This window comes from Anolis carolinensis, chromosome 2 (genome assembly GCF_035594765.1).
Source record: "Anolis carolinensis isolate JA03-04 chromosome 2, rAnoCar3.1.pri, whole genome shotgun sequence".
Lineage (NCBI taxonomy): Eukaryota > Metazoa > Chordata > Lepidosauria > Squamata > Dactyloidae > Anolis > Anolis carolinensis.
The window spans coordinates 157801002-157826509 of record NC_085842.1 but is presented as its reverse complement, the minus strand read 5'-3'; the positions used below and the strand labels follow the sequence as shown (position 1 = coordinate 157826509).

The following is a 25508-nucleotide window of genomic DNA, read 5'->3' as shown; positions in this document are numbered from 1 at the left end:
TTAGTGGAGAAGGTATACATTGCACTTGGGGTTAGACTGAGCAGCAGAATAAAGGCAGGACCTTATTGCTATCCACAATAGAAGCAACACAATGTCTGCATCTCCGTTGCCTGGAAGAACTCAGTAAAGTCCAAAACATGAATAACTCCAGCTCAATCAAGAAAGTTTGTTTCACAGCAGCTAAACTCACAGCAGATGGAATGGAGGAAGAGTTGGGTTCTCTTATCAAAACAACACAATATTAAAATAGTTAATTGTGCTTTAAGTACTCGGTCACATTTGAGGGCTAGGATTAAAAGTTAAATCGGTCTACTATTTTCCCAGGCACTTTGTCACTTCCATGCCACATTTGGAGAAAGAAGAAACAAGGCAGAAGCATGTAGAAGCAACAGCATTTTAATAAACATAATTGATTCAAAGCCACAATATGAATAACAGGACCTGGTCGCAGCATACATTGTAGAAAATAGATCAAGTCTGAATGTTTTTTTTTAATTTAGCTTTTAAGTTCCTGTTTGATCCCTCCCCTCCCTTCCCAAACTCCCAAAAGGTGATGCAGAAATTCTGAAAATGCATATATAACATCTGAGACAAAAAAGGTAACAATTCACTGGGTTCACATAAAGAGGCTTGTACAAGGTGGCTTCCACACTATGCAGGAGTGGGGTGCAGCGTGTGGAAAAGAGGAATGGATGGCTTGTGACACTTGTCTGTTTTCTTTATTATTCTCCGATATAGATTATACCGATTTTTATTTCATGGAACAACCAGGCGGGGAGAAGAGTTGGTGGTATATTTGATGCAACTGCATTTCTTTCCAAAACCAGAACATAGGTTTGGCGGTTTCTAACAGTGAGACAAGTGCTTCATTTTGTCAAGAAACCCCCAACAGAAGAGGAAGAGGGATGAGGGAGATTGCCAACAAAGGCACCTGTACTTCAAGCCTCTAGGCTGCATGGTGGGACGTAGAAAAGAGTTACACTCTGATTGCACATTTGAACACTAAAGAGGGACTCTCTACAGCATTGGGGTTAGAACTGGAATCTGGGGGGTTTCAACTGGCCTTGGAAGCTCCCTCCCCACAACCAACCCCCCAAAATACCCCCCGTGAGCATTCTGGGATTTGAGTCTTTTGTGCTTTAAACCAGTGTTTGAAGGAAGATCTTTAAGTCTGTGAGCAGGAACACAGGCATGTGAGCTGATCTGAACGTGCATTTCAAATTTCTTCTAAACATTGGTCCAAGATTTCCAACACTAACAAGACAATGGCTCTCCACAGTGACCATGGGTCAACAATAGGCATGGGGTGGTGGGGTGTAAAGGGAGTGCTTAGTAGGTAGTGCTTCCATTTTTACTCCCATGCCCATCCTCACACAGGGCACCACTGCACAAACAACACTCCCTTCTCCACCCACTCTTTCAACTTGCCCAAATTATATATTCTATATAACAAAGGCATCTCGTTTTTGTTTCTAAAAAATCCTGCTTAGCCAAACCACCCCAATTAAGGCCGCTGCCTCAAAGGAGGACAACATGACTGCATGCTGCTTTTGATCAGCAGGTTGTAGGTTTAGTGCTCTGAAGAAGTAAATACAACTACTCTTCTTTCCCCACCCCACCTTAATTACACAAAAAAGACCAAACACAAAGCAGATCTGTTAAGTACGAGGCGTTGATCTAAGAACTAGTGTACATTCCTCCTACCAGATTTATGCTGACTAGATTGTATCACTGGACAAAGAGGAAACCAACTCATATAGAGCAAAAAGCATGCTTCCAGTGCAGACATCCTACTCAAGTAGGAGTTTCTTGTATGGACTATGTGCTTGCCCTTATTTTTTTCAGATGAAGAGCAAGAGAGGGTTCAATAGTGCCCTGATCCACTCCATTTTTATTGCAAGAGGTAGGTATGAAGACCTGCTCTCCCTTCATCCCTGCCCCCAAAGGAACTTTTGAAGGGATCAAAGTATACATTTAGAGACACCCACCATTTCCTGGAGAGGCATCGAAATCCTTTCAGTCCTACAAAGCTCTTCTGCACTGGACAGGGACAGAGAGATTCCAAAAAATATACTTAGATTTGTATTTTAATGGACCAACAGGCAAAAACATAGGGTGAGCTCACAGGTAAATCCATCACAGAGGTTGCTTGTAGGAACTGGCCATTCAGCAAAAATAATTCTGACACAAGTGGAGAAAGAGCAGGTCTCTTTCACCTCCTGGAACTCTCCTGGAGGTCAGTTGAGACATTATACTTGTCATGGGGGTAGATACAACTAAATAATGCAACCAAGGCATAGTGGTAGTAGAGAAACTGGCAGAAGACAGACCACAGTGTCTGTCAACCCCTATGATAAGTATAATAGGTCAGTTTATGAAATATCTGGAGGAGAGATATGCAACCTCCTGATTTGCCTAGAATAGCAGTAGAGATTTCATATACAAGGGATAGGGAAAAGAGTATTTTCTTTAAAAAAAAAACACTACCATAGTGATTTTATGCACCTCTGTCCTTAAAACTCCTTGCAACTAATACATGTGAAAACTGTACATCTCAGCACATGCGTGTGCACACACACACACACACACACACAGAGTAAAGTGCTTGCACGTGGGGAAGGCAATGAAAGAGAGACAATGAGGTGTATGGAAAATATCATTCCTCCTCCCCAAGCCCACGCCTTTATATGGGTGACACCATAAATGCTGGTCTTCAGTATTTGGGATCTCTGTGGCTATGACCCAGGATGAGAAAAAATAGTAAGGGCAGGGAATGAAAGCAAAGGCAACGACAGAATATCAAAGTCCACTGCCAATTCTACTGTATTGCTGATTGAGTGTTCATTAAGCAGTGCTGCATCCCTGGGAAAGTCAGGGCACACAGGTGCCAGGTGAATGCCACCATAAAAGAGAAAAGGTGGGGAAGGCAGTTACTAAAGCTTTCTAAAGTGGTGTGCATCTCTACTTCTCAGCTACCTAAAGGGCACATATAGAAGCAAAAGACAACGCTCTACGATTTTGATCTTTAAAACATAACTGGCCATGATACAAACTACAACAAATACTGAGTGCTGATGAAGAATTAAACCTCGACTATGTGACTAAAACAGAATGCCACTCTGATATAATACCAGCAAACATTCACTTCTCTGAATACCCCTCAGACCAAAAAGGGTTTGACCTGAATGACAAGCAGTACCATTCTACTACACAAACATCATGTGGCTACGCTTTACTGATCCTCTCTTATTTTAAGTGGAAATAGGTCAGGTTTGTGATCTATTGTGATTCTGTGATTTGCTGGGATTCTCTTTCTCTTCAAGACTGACAGTAAAAGGATCAGCAACCAATGTTTTTTACTGCTTTTTTGTCCCAGACTAAAATGAAAGAACCATGAAATATTCAACAGCCAAGGAAAAAAAGATCAAGAGTATTTGTATGTACAGTAGAGTCTCACTTATCCAACATAAACGGGCCGGCAGAACGTTGGATAAGCAAATATGTTGGATAATAAGGAGGGATTAAGGAAAAGCCTATTAAACATCAAATTAGGTTATGATTTTACAAATTACACCAAAACATCATGTTATACAACAAATTTGACAGAAAAAGTAGTTCAATACGCAGTAGTGTTATGTAGTAATTACTATATTTACGAATTTAGCCCCAAAATATCATGATGTATTGAAAACATTGACTACAAAAATGCGTTGGATAATCCAGAATGTTGGATAAGTGAGTGTTGGATAAGTGAGACTCTACTATACTTAGTTTCCTTTGCTTTGGTGCCTAAAGCTTTCCAGCCACAACATTACAGCAAGTACAGACAAGGTCTTCATATTAAAACCGCTCCAGCAGGTGCAATCTCAAATATACCACCATGGAGGGATTCTGGAAGGCCACGCTCCAAAGGGACTTTCAAACTCTTAAAGATAGTTTTTGAATTATATTTTTGCATTATTTCTACCATGGCAGAAATAACATCATCCTTTATGTATGCTAATTATGAATAATCACAAGTAATTCCATCTGTCCATGTACTCCATGTAAAGGTAGACTGCAAGTTACGGTCAAGAACTTGACACCTGAGAAACTTTAGGAAACAAAGTGGAAATGACCTACAGAAAAAGGGTCTTCAACTCAGTCCTGATTTAGGAAACAAGATAGAAACTATCAACAGAAAAAAAGGGCTTCAACTAAGTCCTGGTGTGCCAGAGAGAATGGCTGAGAAGACGAAGCCAGAAAGAACTGTTACCATCTTATGCTGACTGAATAAGTGAACAATGAACAATGAAAGTGAATAATGAACACTAAAAGCGCTGCCGGTGCTTCTCTCATGCGAACAACACAAACACAATTAGAGTGCCCCTTGAGTGACACACATCATTTGTATGTCCAAGTGCAAAGTAACCAGAGTGTGAGTATGTTTATGAACAATCCAAGCAAAGAGAAGAAAACAACATAACTGGCAGGGAGGACAAAGACAGTAAGAAACAACTTGGGAATAACCAGCAGTTCCAAGAATGAACCCTCCGCTACGGGTAAAGTTAGTCCTCACACAATTCTGAACACATTTCTTCCAAATCCTTCGATATACAGCAAAAAATGCTAGAAAAGAAGAAAAATAAAAGCAAGCAAGCCACACTCCCTTGAACAAATAAAACAGAACAAAACTCCCAATAGTGCAAGGTATGTAACAGACTAAAAACTTTCAACGTAACCATGGGTCTCTCTCACCCTTTCCTACCCTACCCCTTTATTGCTGCTCCCAAGTAAGAAATGTGTTTGGAGCACAGGTAGTTTTTGAAGTGCCTGCAAGGTCAGAGCCAACGAGTATTGCTATAAGACAAGAACACACCCAGCAAAACAGCAGGATGGCCACTATTGGAGGCATGCTGTAATGAACAGAATACAAGGAAACAAAAGCAATCCCTGCTGTTCTTCAAAAGAATTACCACCATACCCTCCAAGCCAACAACATTCATGACTTCAAGCTGCAGCCACAGCATGGCCAGGCAATTGGAAAAACACAACATGCAACAAGAACATTAACAATCATTTTGAAACATTCTGACAGCTCCACCTCAAGAAACCTAAGAAGCAAATGCAGTTTACGAAAGGGGTTTCATATTATTAGGACATTACATATAATAAACACTGAAGTCAGATTGTCAAAATGGCGCCCCAATGTCGATTTCAAAGCAAACTACTTACTAGAACTGACAAGATTGAAAGGGTTTTCTTAGTCTGCCAAGGTACAATAGTACTTTAGCTATCTTGGTGTAACTTTCTCTTTGAGCAATATACAGTGAAAAATCTTGCTTATTCTGTCACCTTGCTTTTCTCCCCTTTTAAAAGGTATTTGAAAATTTTGTAACTCACATTTAAGGCAATCAGCACTCATGACCTTGAGCAGTTGTTTATCTCCATTTCTTATGCCATCTCTACTCCCCATGCTGGAGCCGGAGCTTAGGCCTGAAATTCAAGAGGATATGGACCAAATCTTCCTCTATCCTGTACACTTTTCTTTAGGAACTAATGAAGAGTTTCCAAACCACACAGCCTGCTTTTCTAACTTCTTCCATTGGATCACCAGGACAAACACACATCAAATAAATAATATTCTTGTAGATGGGATACACCTCCACAGATGGAAATATGTCTTTTTGCTTCTAGTTTTCATGTTTCTCTACTAAGTTAGCAACTTGAGTTCTTAGTTTTACTGTCACGTTCTTATGCTAGCTGACATTAGGGAAAAGTCCCGCATTTGTGCTTAATTTTTTTTTTTTTGGGGGGGGGGGGGGATATTGTGCCAATTATTCAAAGCAGGAGAAACAACTGATACCTTGATAATAGAGCTACACTACACAATTATCCTCAAGATAGTACTCAACTACAAGGGCCAAGAGGAAACCAAGTGCAGACTACAGAAGCTCCAACCCAGAAGAACACTGGATCAAGAAATTACCAAAAAATTGAACTTTTTGTCCAGATTTATCAAAAATTTGGTATTTTTCCCATACTTCACAACAGGTCTATTGTTGTGATTAGTGAGCAATCAGGTTGTGAAAGAATCTCACAATGGTTTCTCTCAACACCTCAGAGGTGCTCTCAAGGACTGGACTACACAGCTCTCACTTCAAATGGTGAAAAGACCATTTGAGAAGGAAGACCATTAAGAAGGTCTTATCTTGCACCTCCCTTAGGATCTTATCTTGTCAGTTACCTACATATGTGTCCTCATTCAAGTGGAAACAATAAACAACAAATTGTTTGGGGCCTGGGATCAAATTGCTTTGAAACTGAGATCATAATCTAGACCAGTGATTCCCAAAGTGGGTGCTACCGCCCCCTGGTGGGCACTGCAGCAATCCAGGGGAGCGGTGATGGCCACAGGTGCATTTGCCATATGCATTAATACATATATCTTTCTGTTTAATTGCTATTAAAATTTTAAAAAAATATCCAGTGGGTGCTGAGTAATATTTTTTCTGGAAAGGGGGTGGTAAGCCAAATAAGTTTGTGAACCACTGATCTAGGACTCAGTTCTACTGTCAGCCCCACAGAGCCATCATGTCCACTAACCAGTCAATAGTTGATGTAATAAGCCTACTCTGGTTGGAATCAAACAACAGGATTCTAGTCTCTGAAGGATCATGCCTATGTTTTAAGACACCTACAAATATTAACAGTGCAAAACAGAAACCATTCACACTGAGGTGATAAAGTGAAGCGACAAGGTTCTGAAATTGGAAAAAAATATCCAGATTTTTATCACTTTGCTGAGTACTATTTCTAGGTAAAAGGAGGAGAGCAGTTAATGAACAGAAAAGATTCCACCACTATACTTGTCACATCCTCCAGTAATGGAAGATACTGGTTTTTTTGGTTTGAAAGAAGGATAAAGACCCCCCCCCCCCCCCAAAAAAAAAGGAAACACCACTAAGTGGCACCTAACTATACTTAGTGCAATTTTAAAAATCTGAGACTATGCAGCACACCCATCAAATTACTGCAGGGTGGGTTTGAAAGAACCAAACTAGCTAAGTAAGAAATAACAGATGGTTGGAACATAGCCACGGAGCCCTATTTACACAATGACACCCCCCCCCCCAAAAAAAAAAAGATGTGAAGTTCAGAGTTTGCAAGGCAAGAAGGTAACAGAGTTCCTCAGGTAATGAGTAAAGGAAATAGAATGATTTTAAAAAGGAGGTCTCCAAAATATCAGAAACCAACATGATTAGATTCTTAGCACAATGCAAAGCACACAGCATACTCTTTCTACTGCCGGTGTGTGTGTGTGTCTGGAACCTCGGGTTTCCTTGGGATTTCAGAAGGAAAATCCATATGCTGTAGATATTCCAAATTTTAATGTTATTTAAATCCACATGCAAAACAACTGTGCACCAATTCTACTTACAATGGTCCCCAAGGAGAAATAACAGCCAAGTATTTCTATCTACAATAAAGGCAGGTAAGACAAAAGGGTGGTGCCAAGAGCCACATTGGTCAACATTTTTGAACTGGCACTAGTGAGAAAGGAAAGCTAAAACAAGCGGGGAAAGCTTTGACGACCACAGTGAGTTTTCTAAATGCTGGGGTAGTATGTATGGGTTCTGGGGACAGAAAGGAGGGTGGTTTAGAACAGAAGAGACCAGATATTTAGCTGTATCTCTCCATTACACCTGAGATGCAACACACTGAAATAATTATGTTGATTGCAATCATACATACTTTATAAGGCTTTACATCTAAGGATAGTTCACTTTAGGAAGGTTGTGTAAGTTAGTCACCTTCTGTGCAAGACAGAGAACTTTATGTATACCAATATGTGTGTATATGAGGGGGAAGCACCCTAATTCCCAACCCTATCTTGGGGGCTGGAGCAAACATTTTTAAAGCTTCAGGAGAAGGGAAGGAGAAAGGCTCATTTCTTTTGACCCAGAGCCTGTGAGAAGGGACGATGCACATCTCTTTTGAGAAGCAAGACAGGTTATGCTGAGTGAATACTGGATAATACACTTCTTTTCTAATACAGATGCATCTACCACCTATCCTTAGGAAAGGGCCAACACCCAATTTTATAATAAGACTTTATTTGTATTCCGTCCTATCTCTCCAGGGGGACTCAGGATGGATAATTTTTAACCCTTTTTATTCCATTTGTTTTATCACCCCACATGATGTTTTTTGGACATAATGCATGATATATATCTAAAGCTTCTGGAATGTTTAACATTGTTTGTTTTTTTAAAAAGAACAAGCTTTCAACACAAGATCCATGTTTTATCTTAAGCCTGTGAAATGACACTTTAGAGATCTGAAGTAAGGGGAAACCAATGGATAGTAACAATGGACAAAGTTGTTGAACAGAGAAGAGGGGGAGATAAAGAAAAGCAAGTTGGAGAAATACTAACATAACTCCTATAAACACATTTCATCTGTAAACTAGATAAAAGTTGAAAAGCCATAGATGCCAGCACAACCTGGGATCAACAGCAACTCATCAAACATATCACAGGAAGCTTTTAGCTACAATTGTCAAGAAAGCTCAAGTTCAACATGCAAATACAGAAATATGAGCAGCTAATTTGGAAAGTATCTTCAAGTGGACCTGTAGAAAATGCCTTTCAAAATACTAACAGCTGGAAACTAACACACTGGTTGTCATAATGCCCAATTTTCTCTTCATTTTTTTCTGCTTCTCTTTCATTTTCATACAGGCTGAGGTTTTTGGGCTCTTATAATTTTGAAAACTAGCTCCACTCAAGGATGCCGGTAAATTATATTTGTCCCTGCTAGCAACAAAAAAGTTTTTTGGTTGCATTTTTTCAAAAAATGCACCCAAACCACTGCAATGTTCCAAAAGACCTCAGGTAGTGTCTCAAATACACAAGCATGCTGCTCACTCAACAGACCAAAGGGAAATTGTTTGCACTTGCCACCTGAGGTTGAGTACAAGGCTATGTGTGTTCAGTGCTACCACAAACAGAAACATGATTTTGGTCACTTGACAACATTTGCAACTCCCCCCACCCCACCCCCCCACTTCAGAGCATGCAAGATTCATTCTTTCATTTTCCCATCTCAACATCCACTTCCAATTTGCTTAAGAGTTCTCCCAACTGGCCAGACAACTTATAAGTGCAAAATTTAGGAATTAAGGCAATGCCCAGAGAATGAGAGCCGAAATGTCCTTCCTGACGTAACTTAAAATCTTGCTCTCAAAGCTGCCAAATCTGCTTTTTGGAGGGCACCTCCTTACATCTACTCTCCTCCCTTGGCACACTGGCTCTGTGTAAATCCATGGGAAAGGACTGATTTAATGTATTTAATGTTAAAATACTTCAAGAACATGATAGCTTGGCAGGCTACAAATACAGATGCATTTGTGTTGTGTGTACAAAACACACATGCATATCTCATGAGAGTAGGTTTCCTCATCCCCATGATTAAGCTGACCCAGTGTGGACATAGTAGGCTGTGACCTGGGCCAAATAGATAGCTACGCATGCCAGTCCACGACCCACACCAAAAAAGCAAGGTCACGGACCACTTCTAGAGCTCAGGTCAATTAACTTTCTCCCGAGGTAGTCTGTTCTGCCAACAGAACACTAAAATAAGGGGGAATGATCTGCAGGTCTATCCAATATGCAATTACTCACTTCAAGATCAAATGACATTAAACACTCAGAACTATCAGAAGTTACCACAGAAGAGATCTGAACTGAACTATACCACCTCTTGACATTTTGCAAAAATGTTTGGACTTCACAAGTCCTTGGCGCAAAGGATATCCTTCTTCTTTCCAGTGATCACTAAAAAGGTCTTTGTTCTGATCAATGTATTGGGGGGGGGGGGGGGGGAAGAGACCCACTTCCCAATGTTTTGAGAAGGCAAGGTAGGCACAAGCTGGCATAGTCAACCCACCCTGCACCATTCTTTAAAGAAAACAAAGCAGGACTTTTGGAACGAGCCAAATTGAACCAGCTGAAATTGCATACTATTTCTTTTGTTTAGAAAAAAGTTTACTTCATTCCACTGTGCACTCAAGGCTCAGCTAGTTTCAAAGTCTTTCATGCAATTTTGCTTCATTATATTCAAGTTGACAAATTCATAAGACGAGGTTGGACTTAAAAATAAGGCTATTTTCTTCTCTTTTTAAATCCCTTTTGTTTTTGCACTGAAAGTGAATTTGAAAGATGTGCATTGCACACAGATAAACACACACACTCTCTCTCTCACACACACACACACACACACGAAAACTGACACACAGAAGAATAGTTATTATACCTGACTGGTGATGAGGTCTGTCCTATCTTATTCCGAAGAAATGTTTATGTGCATAATATACATAGGTGCAGCATTTACACATAAGATACTGTAGGAAAGACACCAAGAACTTGCTACAGATGCCTTAAAATAGTCCTTAAAAGATTCAACCCCCCTCCCACCCACCCTGGTTTATTTTCTACCTAATGTTACTTTGAGGACTTTTCATTGACTCAATATTAATTATTCAAGTGAAGCACAAACCCCTTAATTCTCTATGAGCAGCAATGTCCTCATTTCTTCAGATGGGAAATTTCAACATATCTCTAACCTTTTTCCATGGACATGGAAGTAAATGGCGCTGAAGACAAATTTGCTTCGACAATGCTCCATGTTCATTGTTGAATCCCTCAGACGAATTCAACCCAGAAAAGAGACTTTAGTTAAATCCAAGGTTTTCACAACTCCAGAGAGATTTCTCCCCTCCTGTTTTTGGGAGCCTGAATTGGACTGTGAAGGAAATCTGTATTGGGGACCAACAGATTGCCCCTTCTTTTCCTTGAATTTGTGATTCCTTTGGCACGAAGGGGGGAGAATATCTGATCCAATTTGAATTACACAAAATGTCAGTATGGAAGTATTTTATTTGGGGGGAAAGGGGTCAGGGAGAGACAAAGGAAGAAACTATGGAAATACATTTTCCAGTATTTATTAGATGTAACGGGAGGGTGTTTGTTTCTGTTAAAAGCTGAACAGAACCACACACACACCAAGGCTTTCAATTGCTCTGGAGTATCTCAAACCAGATGGGGATTCAATAGTCCTACCCTCACGAGGAATTGTTTCACATCAGTTTGTCTGCCAAGAATGCCTTGGCTCATTGGCCACAGAACAACTGCACATGTCAAGGTTTACGTCCTTAAATTTACTCTTGGCTCATGCTAGGAGTCAGCCAGGTTTGTTGGGCCTACCTTTTGTCGGGCACAAACTGAGGGCTGGCTCCAAGAGGAACCCAGCCCTTCTTTAAAACTGGGCAATGCAGGAGACGCTTGACAAGGATAGCCAATGCTGCCTTGTATACCATCTTGGCACCCACTAAAAGACCTTTTCCTCAAAAAGCCTTGATAAAGATTAACCTATGATGCCACAGAACCCAGCTTGAAAACAACTGCCCTGAACAAACAACACGGCTATAATGGACAGCATGCAGGTATTCTGGAGGCTAATTTACATTGCGCTTTTCTAGGTATGTAATACCTCATTCATCTCTTACCTCAGAGCTATGTGTGTAAAGCAGGGGAGAGGGAGATATTTCATGATTTCCCACTCCTTGGGGGCAAAGGAAGTTTTAAAATGATAGCAATCGTAATAGTAATACAACAAAAGATTTTTTCCTTAATCTCCAGCAACTTTGGGAACAAAAAACAAAACAAAACAAAAAGTAAGAAAAGAGAGAACAGCATCATCTTAACAGGACTGGTTATTTCAAATTTGCTGAAGTGCCCATTCAGTTATATAAGATCAATTTATCGCTTCCCAGTACTTGCCCTCTACAAGGACATTTACATTCAGTGTTTGTCAATAGTTATATGGCTCAGCTGGGCTCCCGGTGGGAGGCCCATTTATCTAACAATGGCAGTGCAAATACACTTGTCAAGCTGAAATGTATTTGTGCTGTTTTTAAAAACACAACTTCCCTTTGTTCATTAATTCTCTAAAGACATGAAGTTAATTAAAAGAATTCCCCCTCCCACCCACTAAAAACAAACAAAACAAAAAGAGGGAGGGGGGGAACCAAAACAAAATTTCTCCTGATCCCATTTCCCCTTGCTGGCCTTTCTCCTATGGGTTGCTATAAAAAGGGGGAACTAGACCCTCATGCTTTTAAACAAAAGTGCTTATTTTACTTGTAAAACAAGTGCTTTGGAGAAAGATGGTTGGAGAGAAACTTCCTTATTTGGTTAAGGAGGGAAGCTCAATGATTGCTTTTAACACAGATTGTTTAGGGGAGAGGACAGAAACATCTGAATGTGTCTGCTGAGGTCCAGAGAAAGATGTTCAAAATCTATGCCATTCTAAGGAGGGTGGCAATAGGGACAAACCAAAAGCAAGATATCTGCAAAGGAAAACAACATTCCACTTCCCCAACCCTGCAAAAAGAAAAAAAAAAAGGAAATACTGCACATCTTTCATCAAATTGCGCTTGCACAATACTGGGCAGAATGGCAGGGGAAGAGAAGAGAGAAGACAGGAAGTAAAAAAGGAAGTTTGCCTCCAGCCCTCTTTTACAATGCACTAGGGAAATCAACTCTCATCTTAGCACAATAATGCAAGTTATTACCACCAGACACTTTGATTATTACTTAAATTGTCAAGCTGTGCTGTCAAAATGTACATGTTAACAACAATAAAAGAGAACAAGACTGGCAACTACAACACAACTAACCACATTTCTTCACCACCCACCTACCACCGGCTCTTTATTTATTTAGTTTTTTTTAAAAAAAAAATAATAATTCAGGTATGCGCTGCTGGAATTTTTTCCACTCTATTTTCTTCTTCATCATCATTATTTCAAAAAAGAAAAGGGAAAAATAAGGGAAAAACTAAAGCATAAAAATATTAATGCATGATGCTACAGAGCTAAGAACACTGAAGCCCTTAAAGAGATCACATTGATTGTCATATATTGAATTTTATGTTTATACATGAGAAAAGGAACATATTACTAGCAAGAATGCATTTAAGAAATGATCAAGTGTTAGATTATTATTTTTCTTCAGTTAATAAAAAGTAAAACATGCATTATAACCCGCTACAATCCTAATAAAAGAAAAGGAAATGCAAGCACAACCCATGTCTTTAAGGGCTAGGAAATTCCCTTGTTTTGAAATGATCTTGGAAAACCTATCTCTATTTCAACACCCCCACCCCATTCCCCCAATGCCTTTGCGCTTTTAAAGCCATATCAGCTGTTCAAAAATTATGCTACTGAGGAAGCTTGATCTCCTTAGCTCTACACCTTTGTAACACTCCACAACCAACAACAGTGGATCTCCAACACAGAAAGCTGCTATAAATGAGGTGCACAAATCTCCATTGAAAACATAGGAGCACAAATGTTTCCACTCTGAGGTATAGCCATACCTCTGCTATGCTTTTTCAACAGAAATACACATGCCACTGGGTAACAAAAATGGTTTCTGTTGTTTGGTACAGGTGAGAGTGCAAAGTCAACAGCAACATCCAAGGAATGACACAAAGGACCTGAAGATTTCTCAGTTGATCCAAATCGTAGCACAACAATTAGCACAGAGTCTCGCCTTCTTTTGCCACTTTCTTCTAAATATCTCAGTCCCAAAGACTTTCCATAGAGGTTTTGGCCCTTAGAAAAGGATTAAATTGTAGCCCTTAAAGGGGAATTGGGGGGACAAAAAGATAAGATGTGGCTTCTGACTCAGTTCCCAACAATCTACCCTCCCTCCCCCTTTTGTGTGGCAGGGCAAGAGGAATGCGCTTAGAAGGCAAAACTAAAATTAGGCAATTTGTTAAGTTTCAAATTGCTAGTACCTTTTTAAAAACAATGTAAACAAGGTTTTAAATTATTTTCAGCTCTCTCACTAAAGAGTGCCCCCAAAAAGGACCTTTCTGTATTAAAATGTGGGTAATGGTGAGGAGAGGGGATGTTTAATTCAAGTTTTGTTCATTTCTATTTCAACGTGAGGTATTTAATGTAGAAAGGTTAATACTTTCTTTCAAGGTAGAAAACTTGAAGCAACTGAGGGCAGAGAAAACTAACCTGATCATAGTGCAGCAAGGAAACTCATGGCCAACTTGAAATAGGCTGTTGCTGTGCTTTTTGGCAAGTGCGTTAAACCTTGGTATGCACATGTCTAGCAGTCGCGAAGGGAAAAGATATCTCGAGATCCCTTGGGCATCAAAGAAAGAAAAACAGCTAAACTAGTAGCACCCTAGTCTTTGTGGAAGGCTTAGTTGAAGGAAATGGCTGGGCTTGTTAGAAGACTAGAACTTGCTACCTTAAGGCCCCCAGTTTTTGCAATCCAATATACAGCAAAACCAACAAAACGTTCAGCTAATGCTTAAACAGCTGATTCAGAACGATATGCAAGGGTCTGTGGGGAAGACAGAGTCCATTTGGTTGGGAGTAAACAAAAGGAAAATAAAATGAAGATAGGAAAACTTTATTTAAAATCCACTGTTAGCCAAAGGTCAAGATTACAGCTTCAATATTTGGCTCTAGGAGTTTGGCTTTGGTAAATTAAACAGTGCCAAAAGGAATGGAAACCTCATTTTACATTTGTCATTTGTGCATCTGGATTAAGCTCCTTTAAAAATAAGGCCCACTCCACCAGCCACACACCCAAAAGCTCAATAGTCTCTTATTTTCTGAGAAAAAAGCTAGGCAATGCCCATGGCTATGGAAATAGCAGTTGTGTTCACCCCACTTTACAAAACCAGTGTGAAACTAGGGGAAGGGAGGAACTGGCTTTCTATGTAAGTTTTTGGTTAAAGAAACTGTAATTCATAAATATATATATATTTACATTTTAAAGTGTAGAAATGCACCATGAAGCAGGATGGTTCCAAGCATAAAGCTGGCTCATATTTTCTCCTTTAACAGTCTTACTGATTCCATAAGGGGAGGTGGCTGAGGAATATAAAAACTAGTTGTTTCAAATAGTTACTTAGCCCTAACAGCTTACTGGTCTAGGCATCCAACATCCAGAAATAATTCATTTTGCAAATCCCCTACACTTTGCCAACTACTGGTCCAAGAACCAGCACAATACTGCAGAACTGGGAAAGAGAAAGGAAAAGATTGCTGGATCAAAAATGCTTGCCCTGGCAGCCCTCAACCAACTGCTACATCCCAATCTTTGGCTTTGAATGTACTTCTGATATGATTTTTTAAAATAAGATTCTACGCATAATACAATTTACAGTACAAAAAGGAAAAAAAACAGTGCATACACTTAAATGTGTAATAAATATAAATTTTAAAATAAAAACAAATACACTAACCCAATTCATAGATGTATCTACATACATAAAACAGACAAGCCCAAATGAAACCTGCTAGATTGCATTCTAGTGGGACAAATTATAAATACAAATGGAGGATTGTTAAGGTTCTGAAGTGCATTTTTTCCTTGCAAAAAAGTTCTTTTTTGCTGTTTTTAAAGGATAAATGCATTTTCTTTATAAATAATTTCTTTTCTTTTTTAAAAAGCAACACTGATCTGTCTAAAGTGGAAACACTGCACAACACAGAGAAGGAAAGGAGCCACAAAGGAAATTCTCTTTGGAGATCCAATAGTGTGTAATTCCCCCCCCCCCCCCCCCCGCCCCGCAAAAAACACAAAAATCAGCCTCCAAAAAGAGAAAATCCCTAAAGTGCCTGATATGGTGGTGGGGATAATTCTGGCAGCGCATACATAAATTATCAGACAGGACCGCAGTCAGTCAGGCAACAGCACCCATTTTGCATACAAGGGAATACGAGCTGCCTAAGGTATCCTAGTGTCCCAGGTACAGTAGTTCTCAATTCAAGTGTTTTCACTGGAATCAAAAAGGGCAAGCACAACAAACGAACAACACACAAACAAAATTACTAGAAAGGAAGGAGCAGTTATAGTGGCACTTTGCCAGGAGCTGCTGCCTTTCTTTGCGGCCCCTTGTTTACCAAAACTCTAATGCCAAATGAAAATAAGGAGAAAATCAGGCTTCTGTTCCCATCTAGACCTCATGGCCAACAGAAAAACTGTTCTCAGTGTAAGGCATGGAGAAATGTATTGCAGAGTGACCGGGGACCAGAATGATGCCTGGGATGGGTCACTTTTGAGAGGTTCCAAATTTCAATTTCAGGCTCCATCCAATTAAAAATTGAGCTCTGTAATACAGCAAATGCTAAGCAAAATGAGTTTAGGTTTGTCTTCTGTTCAGTTCTTAAATGCATCACAGCCAAAGGATTTGGGATTTCAAAAGCTGGCCATTTTCAAGTTAATCAAGCCACAGGCTCATAACCAATAGATAAAATGGCTGGATGAAGGACAGAGGAAAGCAGAAATCAAGTGGATTGTTTCCCAGAAAATTTTAAAGCCAAGATTAATAAAGCAGAAACAACTATCAATTAAATTTTTGAGTCACACAGTTGACTCTTAATTTCAGCGCAATGGTTGAAGCAGTCTTGATGGGAAGCAGAAGCTGAGATCCTCCACCCACATTCCTTTGGATAGCCTATCCCAGTCTTGTTCTCCTTTAAAGTGTCCTATATTTATAGAATTCCTAAATAAATAGAAGATATTAGATCACCCATCATGGTTTCTTTAAGCTACTCAGAGTAACAGCCATCTAAGCCGATGGCATTGTGCCTATCCTTGGTGTAGGGGCAGCTGTTGCCGTTGGGCAGGGCACTGCAGGCTGCTGTCTTGGCAGCAATGCCGCAGTTCTTGAGGAGGTTGAAGCTGAAAGGGCTGATGGCGTCTTTAGGTGGAAAAGGCTTCATGGTGGAAAGGATAAGTGCCAGGCAGTCGGCAACATCTTTGTTGGGGGCGCAAGCCAAGGCTGGGGTATGGCCTGTAAAAACAAACAAACAAACAGTCAGACAAACTCAATCCTAATCCCACACATGGTTAAGCTTCTATCCCCAAGAGAAGTACTCCAAGAGCTGGACCAAGTATTGAGCACACCTTTAAAAACACTTTAACTGTACCATGACTAGAGATTCATGTTTTTCCCCCCGTCCCAATACAAACCAGCAGGAAATAATTAGTCAATGGGCAGTCTGAGTTTCCTAATATCATCCCTGTACCCATCTTCCTTGTTCCCATCTCTTCATCGAACGTTGTGTTTGTGGCATATAGACTAAGAAGACTGTAAGAAAGACTTAAACCTTTCCTTTTCTCAAAATAAGGTTGTGAATTAAAAGCAAATAGTAGATTCTATTACTAACACTACTGACTTGGTCATAAGGACAAGATAGTCTACACCCTTTCTTCTTGGGAGGTGAATTTACTGCCCAGGTACCTGCACATGAGTATCACCTCCTCTCACATACTGAAGGAAAGCATCATCCATAGTTTATCTTTACAGTCCCTGCTCCATCACCCACTTTCGAAATAGATCAGAAGTGTGGAGAGATTCTTTTGGTCTTCAGAAACAATAAATGCAGGCATGAAAGCCAGCAGATGTCATGCCCCATCCACCTGTAAGCAACAGTGCCTCCTTATTCACTTAGATTCTTCACATAATTAGAGTCACATGGACAGGAGAAGCCCTTTGGTCCTGTCTTCTCAATCAGTTTCCTGTCCTTTCTGCCAGAAATGGAGAATTATGGGATTTTCCAAATCTTATTAGATTGCAACCACCTTCAGCCAGTGTTATTCATGGTGGCAGATGATAAGGAGTTGCTAACCAACATTTGTTCCCCATTCCTGTTTCTGCTTGCTGGGGCTGAAGGTATGCAGTCAGAAGTTTCCAGAGACCTATCCTGAGCTGAAGTGTAGGATGAGCAAAGCATCACTAATACTACTCCAAAAATTGCTGCCATGTGAACCTTTCATTATTTTTTGATCAAAGGACTTAGATCCATCCCATTGAATACCTCTTTCCTGCCAGCCAGGAAAATATGGCATTGTACCTGACCCTATTCCAGAAGTCTCCTGGCATGAAAAATACACACCTTCTTCATCAACAGCAAGCACAGTGGCACCTCTGCTCAGCAGAGCTTGAACGACAGAGGCCAGTCCATTTCGAGCTGCAATATGGAGCGGCCTGTGTATTGCAGGAAGAGAAAAGGAGGTTACTGGACAAACCTTGGAAGAGGGAACAGAACCTATCTATTGATAGCAGTAATAGATCATAAGACTCATATTCCAAGAGAGGAAGATCACACAGCCATTTAATCTATGAGTCGAAAAAGACTGAGTCTTTCCTCCAATGAATATTGTAAAATTTGGAAAGGATACTTAGCTTCCTTTCCACAAGAATTTTTCACTTTGTCTTTTCAAAAGAAAATGGCAAATATTTTTAAATTTTTAAGAGAATGAATTAGCTAAAGGCTGCTGTACAAGAAGAGCTAGAAGAGCTGATTCTATAAGACAATTTTTTTTATAAGCCCCCCATCCTTATAAATGTACTGTCACTGGTATTGACTTTGTTGTAGCAAATGTTTTTGGCTGTAATATACAGCTCTAGTGACCAAGGGCATTTCCTCAAGATCTAGTTGAAATATGAGACACAATAGAAGAAACCCTGGCAAGCTTCACAATAATTCAACAACCTTAAACTTTGAGGACATAAAACATGTGCTTTGCATGCAAAATGTACTATGTTAAATGCCCAGTTTTTTTTAAATAACCTAAGAAAGATCTTCATTTGTGACTTCAAAGGTCTGAAAAAAGTCATAACTGTTGATACTAGGATGGATTAGACTGCAAAAAGCAATTTCCAACGAAAAGCTAGATAGGAAAGGAAGATTAAATATGGACAGGTTGCTTACCTGTAACCATGTTTATTCGAGTGTACTCTGTGAATTCACTCCACAGTAGTGGAGATGACTGAACCTGCGCAGGCTCCAACGGAAACTCTTCCAAGCTAAAAGTTTGAATTTTGGCGGTAACCCCGCCCCTCACCCCGCAGGGCATATAAGGCAGCCCTGGGCGCTCACTCCCCAGTTCCTGCGCCGCAAAGGCGACGAGAAAGGGAAAGGTTTACCAGAGGGGAAGGAAGGGCGGGTTTGTGTGAATTCACAGGGTACACTCGAAGAAACATGGTTACAGATAAGCAACCTGTCCTTTTCCTTCGTGTACCAAGCTTAGGTACAGGATGGTGGGACAGAGAAAACCCGACAAATGAGTTTAGTGCCCAAATCCAATACAGTAGAGTCTCACTTATCCAAGCTAAACGGGCCAGCAGAACCTTGGATAAGTGAATATGTTGGATAATAAGGAGGGATTAAGGAAAAGCCTATTAAACATCAAATTAGGTTATGATTTTACAAATTAAGCACCAAAACATCATGTTATACAACAAATTTGACAGAAAAAGCAGTTCAATACGCATCGAACGGAAGATCCTCTATGACCTGTCTGGAAGAGGATGAAAGTCCCAAGGATCTTAGTCACGAGTGGCGTTGAATGGCGACTGCGTGGGCGATCATCTTGCTGGCAGTATCGCCGGTGTGTTTGGCCATTTGGATTTGGGTGTGAGCCAGAAAATCGGCCTCCTGCTGCAGCATCATGAGGACCAAGCGGTCTTCATCGGAAAGCTTTGCGAAGAAAGGCTGGGCCTTTTCCCAAAGTATCTGTTGGTAGGCCCCCATGCACGCTCCATAGTTAGCCATTCTGCAGAGGAGAAGGGCCCCGGAGTAAAGCTTTCAACCCACTGCATTGAATCTTTTTCCCTCTCTGTCATTCGGTGTGTTCGACTGGCGACTGGAGGATTGGGCCGCTTTGACCATCACCGAGTTCGGGTCCGGGTGGTGTTTGAGCCATTCGAGGGCGTCATCATCCGTACGATACCATGCCTTGATCCTCTTTGAGGTTGGCGGTATCGAAGAGGTGGTCTTCCAGGATGCCTGGATAACATCCAGCAGGTATGGAAGGAAAGACAACAAGGTGGCTGGAGGGGCCTCTGCTTGGACCTTTTTGAAAACAGGGTCTATCACTGCCTTAGAAGTTTGCTTGATCTCGAGGTCCAGGGTGTCTGCCATTCTAACCATCTGATCAGAGAAAGCCCGAACATTGTCCGTTGGAGAGGGCGGGTTGACATCGCAAGCATCATGGGGAGGCAAGAGATCTAAGCCTAAGGACAAGACTGAGGCCGAGAGTACTGACTCTGGGTGGTCATTTTCCTGCTTATCGTCTTCAGTACCTTGAGGGGACCGAGGAGGAGAGAAAACCATAGTCTCTGGAGGTGGCGGAGTCTCAATAGCAGCAACGGTAGATGGTCGAAGGTCCTTAGAGGCCGAGGCCTGGGCAGCTTGAGCCAATCAAGTAGTCTGTCTTCCTTGCTCTGGGGTAGGCACCAGAGGAAACAACTATTGACGAGCCTGGAGGTGCTGCGGAGGGCCCTCCGGCACAGATACCCTGACCACCATTTGAGTCAAGTGGTGGGGTGTGTCCTGGATTTCACCTTCAGACAACTGCTGAGGTGGAGACTGGGAAGCCGATCGAACTGGTTGCGCCGGTTGGATGGGAGACGACCTTCTCGATGAGGTGGCCGAGGAGGAAGGAACATCTCTCTTTGAAGCGGCCGAAGAAGAGTGTTCAGTCATGCGCTTCTTTGCGGAGGGCTGTTTGGAAGGAGCCCCCATGGGTCTTCCCAGTGTAGGCAGGATCGGGCAAGCAGACGCCGAGTCTGACTGTGCACATCATGACTCCTCACCAAGGTTGAAGGCGGCAAGGCCACGTGGGACCGTGCCGACATCACCGATACCAGAGAACTTGAGGTCGAGGAAGGGCCAACCTTGCCTGACCAAGTCAATACTGTAGCGGTAGTCACCGTAGAGGCCAGTTTCGAGGGCTTAGTGGCCTTCGAAGCCCTGGAAGTCTTCAAAGAGACAGAGGGTGCCTTTTGAGGAGCTGAGGCCGACGTCGACGCAGAGGCTGAAGTAGCAGGTTCAGGCGCGAGCGTCTTCTGGTAAAGAAGCACCTTAACTCTGTCCACCCTGTTCTTTCTGGCTTGAGCCGTGAAGGCTAAGCAGTGGCAGCAGGAGCCGACAACGTGGCCCTCGCCAAGACAAAGGAGGCACTTGGTGTGGCCATCGGAGTCTGGAATCTTAGCTGCACACTCGGTGCAGTGCTTGAAGCGTGTGGTAGACATCAGAGAACAAAGAGTCCGAAGTGAGCTTTGCGGTGGAATAAAAGCAACTGGGGAGCAAGCGCCCAGGGCTGCTTTATATGCCCTGCAGGGAGAGGGGCAGGGTTACCGCCAAAATTCAAACTTTTAGCTTGGAAGAGTTTCTGTTGGAGCCTGCGCAGGCACAGTCATCTCCACTAGTGTGCATTCACAGAGTACACGAAGGAAAAATATTATGTCTGTGAGACATTTCATTTAAACAGATTCTGCTTATCTGAAACATCGTCCCATAGAATCTAATTTTAACGCCTTGAAGCACAAGGGATGTCATTTCTTCCACAATTTCAGGGCTCCCAAACGTTCCTTTGTTTTTGAAATTCTCAACTGGTAGCCCTACTCCTAGTTAGTCAAAATGTACTTGATTTCTAAAAGTAGGAGATATGCTTTTCAAAAAGTGTTGCATGATAAGAGATTTCACCTTGAATTATTTCTTGACATGTACAATGCTGTTTTATAGACATAAATCTGAAGAAAGTGAGAAGTGTAGAATCAAAACTCATTTCCACCAGCTGCACAAATACTCACATCTGCAGAGCACTGTTAGTTGCATTGATAAGGCCAAGGTCTTGGGTTTCCCCCAGAATCAACAAGGCACACTTTTCATGACCCTGGACAGAAAAGATTAAATTATTAAAAGGTAAGTTTTATTTTGAAAACAGGTGCTTTTATTAAGTTGCACTCATCCCACTCACACATTAGTTTTCTCCAAGTAGGGTTGGGCATATTGGGCAACTAGGGTTGTGATGATGAATTATAGCAAGAGAAAACTGGGAAATAGAGGAGGGAACTGACCATGAGAGCGAGGAACACATATCTTTTCCTTGAAAATAGCGCGGCTACACAAGAACATACGTTTGACAAGGAATGCTTCTGTTTCAAATTGTATTACATTGTCTCCCTGTGGTTGAAACAGAGATTACATTTTCCTGAGCAGGAGCATTTCAAAAAACTTTTACTTGAATGGAACAACCAGAGATATATCAGCTGACATTAACACCTTTGCATTCTTCTGTATCTTACACACTTTCATATAGTTAAATTTATGAAGCTTGCTGTCTAGGCTTTTAACAAATTCTTCTCTACCTAGCTTTTTTCATTTGCCATAAAGTGAGAGCAGTGCATGTTTAACCCTTGTGTTAAGGGGGGGAGGGGGGGAACAGCTATGAACTGATTCAGTCCTCTGCAAAACTAAGGAAAGACAGAAAATCTCAAAGCAAATAAAAAATAGCAGGACAGGAAAGGCTCATAAACCTAAAAGGTAAACCAAAAGGAAGTCAGTGGAAGCATCTCCTGCATGTCCACCCATGGGCACGATACCTTACTGCAGGCCAGGTGAAGAGCTGTGTTCTTGTTGACATCCAGCACAGTTAGGTCAGCTTTTGCTCTATACAGCAGAAACTCTGAAAATGAGTGGAGAAGCAAAGTAAGGGGCAATAAAATCCTATAAGTACTTTATTTATCTTTAATCATTAAATCCTGCCTTTTGTTATTGGAGGAAGTTGAGGAAATAATAAAATAGACACTTGGAAACTGTCCACAATAACAGAAAAGAGAAAACACCCCCTCTCTGTGCGCATGCCCACACACACGCATACATGAGAAATAGGATCCAAATACATTCTTTTAAAATAACATAATTTTTCCTTTTATTAAAAGACCAAAAGCAAATTAATGAAAATTTTAGAATTCTAACACCATAGCAGAATAGGTCCTACTTAGACTGGCAGGGTAATGTAAGTGTTTTAGATACTTTCTTTATATTTTCATTAAGTGACTTTCTTCCAAGAACACAAGATGCCACTACCTTCTAATAAGTCTTTTTTGCCTATTTCTTTAAATCAAAAACACATTCACATGGGAAGAAACTTAGCCAGAAGATGGAATAATGGGAATTTCTTTTACAATGTCTTTAGCCTTCTCTATCAAAGAGTGGTGGTGCCTCACTAGACGAGTTCTATAGTACTATAGTAAAAGTGGTGTCAAACTGCATTACTTCTAGAGTTTAGATGCATCCCAAGGCTTCGGTTTGGCCCCTTGGAAATGCCTGCATTATGAATCTTATATTTCCCTGGCCTTTGAACTGTGCAACATCTTTCAAGACTGTTGTTCTACAGGCCAGACCTCAGGAAAGAATAGTATAGATGAGGAACAAGGAGGGAAGGCAGAAGATTCAGTACACACCAACTGCTGCTGTCTGACCATTCTCAGCAGCCATCATAAGAGCAGTCCTTCCCAGTTGGTCAGTTGCATCTACCTCAGCCTGGTGGCGCAAAAGCAGTTGTAAACCATGGATGTTGTCTGCAAAGGCAGCAGCGTGAAGGGGGGTCCTGGAATGACAAAAACAAGAAACTAAAACAGACCTGCCTTGTCCCTAATTTAATCAGCCACAATGGTTGCAAATGACAATCTTTAGGGATTACTGCCACTGTTTCAAAAGTGAAAGTGCAGGAGATCCTGCTATCTTTCCTCAAGGAAATCCCATCAAAGAGATGTCAAAATTTCTCATTTTCAAATTGCAACTCAGTGTCAGTGAGAAGGCTTAATTCCACACTCCCCTAAAATAATAAATCTATTACCATCTTGGTCTGTAAACTGTTGAGGCTTCTGAAGCCTCTGAGGATGAATGTTTTGGGTAGATCAGTTGTATGGGAAAACAGGTAGTGATTCTCATGGGAATCGGCCAGGGATTGACTCTGTAAGGAATGTGGAGAAGACAGGAGGGTTACAGAAAACCCAGCATTTACAGATCAGAAGGGATAGTGCAAAACAGAGACAAATCCAGTGTTCCCAGAGAAAGATAAACAAAGGTAACCCAGGTGTGAGAAAGGGTGATGTCATGGACAAGAGAGTATTCTAAAGGAATTGGAGACAATGTTCGGTGCGGAGATCAACATTGGATTTTCATGTGTCAAGTTGCCTGTCTTGGGAGCTCCAAGTTAAGAGTCCTGTTCTTGGGTCTGTATCTTGTTTTCCTGTTTAAGTTCCATGCCTCCTGTTTGGATGACAAATCGTGTTTCAAGTTTCAAGCCTTTGGATTATGATCATGTTCATGCTTTCAAGCTTTTGGATATAATTCTAGTTTAAGTGCAACAACCCTAGAATTACAGTTTTCTTGCTTTTGCCTTAAGTGATTTTTGGAATTCCTATTCAGAGTTGGTCATTGCTTTTTGTTAAGCTTCTGGAAATCTAGCACATTGATGTATTTTGAAACTGTTTTTATATCACATACTCTTTTCTTAATAAACTTACTATTTTTTTCATCTGTGTGGTGTTTGGGTGAAAAAGGGATCAAGTAGGCGGTTGGGCTACAACATAAACTGTCGCTGCAGAAACCCCATGAGCATGTTTAGTGAAGGTTCTGGGCCATTTTGTCTATCCCCCTCTCATGCAGGAAAAGCACAAAGTACACTTAATGGATGGCCATCCAGTCTCTGTTTAAAAACCTCCAAAGGAGGAGCCTCCATCAGAGTCCGAGGCAAAGAGTTCCACTGATGAACAGTTTTTATGGCCAAGAAGTTCTTCCTAGTGTTCAGGTGGAATTTCCTGTAATTTGAACCCATTGCTCCGAGCCCTAGTTTCTCTGTTAAATAAGCCTCCTTCATCAAATGGCAAACCTTTGATGGGAAAGACTGGAGGAATGTAGCCATGGATGTCTGCATAGTGATCACAACCCCCAAATTCTTTGTGCTACAATCAGCTAAATCTCAAACTGAATTTATCTGCTGGGCAGCAAGAGAAAAAGCCTCGATCTACAGGGATCCAGCGAGCCATTTATTTTATTTACCAAGTTTCAGGGAATGGTGGTGCCATTTTTTTCTCAAGGTCCCATGCAAGTTTCGTAAGCACCAAAGGTGGTGAAAGTCGTAAGACTTTCACCACTGACTAGCGAATATCCCGACTGAAACCGGGCAGAGTCAAGCAACCATCAAAATCACAGTCTGGTATTAATCCAAAAACAACAGAAAAGCCAGTAAGCAGAGACACAACTACCGAAGCCTATTCATAATCCAAAATCCAAGTTCAGAACAACAGACCAAAAGTCAGTAAGAAATTAGAGTTAAGTTCAGAACAACTGATATCATGCTGCTGCAGTGGTGGATGATAATAAACTAAGGATTTCAACAGGAAGCAATGGCATGAGGCACCAAGAATGGATTGAATCACCACCCAAAACTTATGCATTGCTCTAAAAAGTTCCAAGCAATGCAATGCACTGGTGCTGGTAACCCATTTGTGTGAGTCATAAGACACTAAAGAAAACTCACTGATACAACTATTTTCAGTTAAGCACTTTAACCCCTTTCTATAGCACCAATATATCTTGTGCTAGTTAATCCCACAGTTTAACTATA

At 41.1% G+C, this 25508-nt stretch overlaps 1 protein-coding gene across 2 annotated transcripts in view; it reads right to left on the bottom strand.

Moving 5' to 3' along the window:
• Positions 1–380: 380 nt before the first annotated feature.
• The window catches only part of ankrd52 (ankyrin repeat domain 52), an 83096-nt gene continuing 57968 nt past the window's right edge, over positions 381–25508 (bottom strand). For both annotated transcript variants that reach the window (XM_062970933.1, XM_062970934.1), the window contains 5 exons: positions 23338–23483; positions 22474–22556; positions 21682–21764; positions 17978–18069; positions 381–16872 (listed from right to left, as the gene is read on the bottom strand). In XM_062970933.1, coding sequence (XP_062827003.1) covers positions 16628–16872; positions 17978–18069; positions 21682–21764; positions 22474–22556; positions 23338–23483 — 649 coding nt within the window. In that variant the 3' untranslated portion in view covers positions 381–16627. The remainder of the gene's footprint in view (positions 16873–17977; positions 18070–21681; positions 21765–22473; positions 22557–23337; positions 23484–25508) is intronic.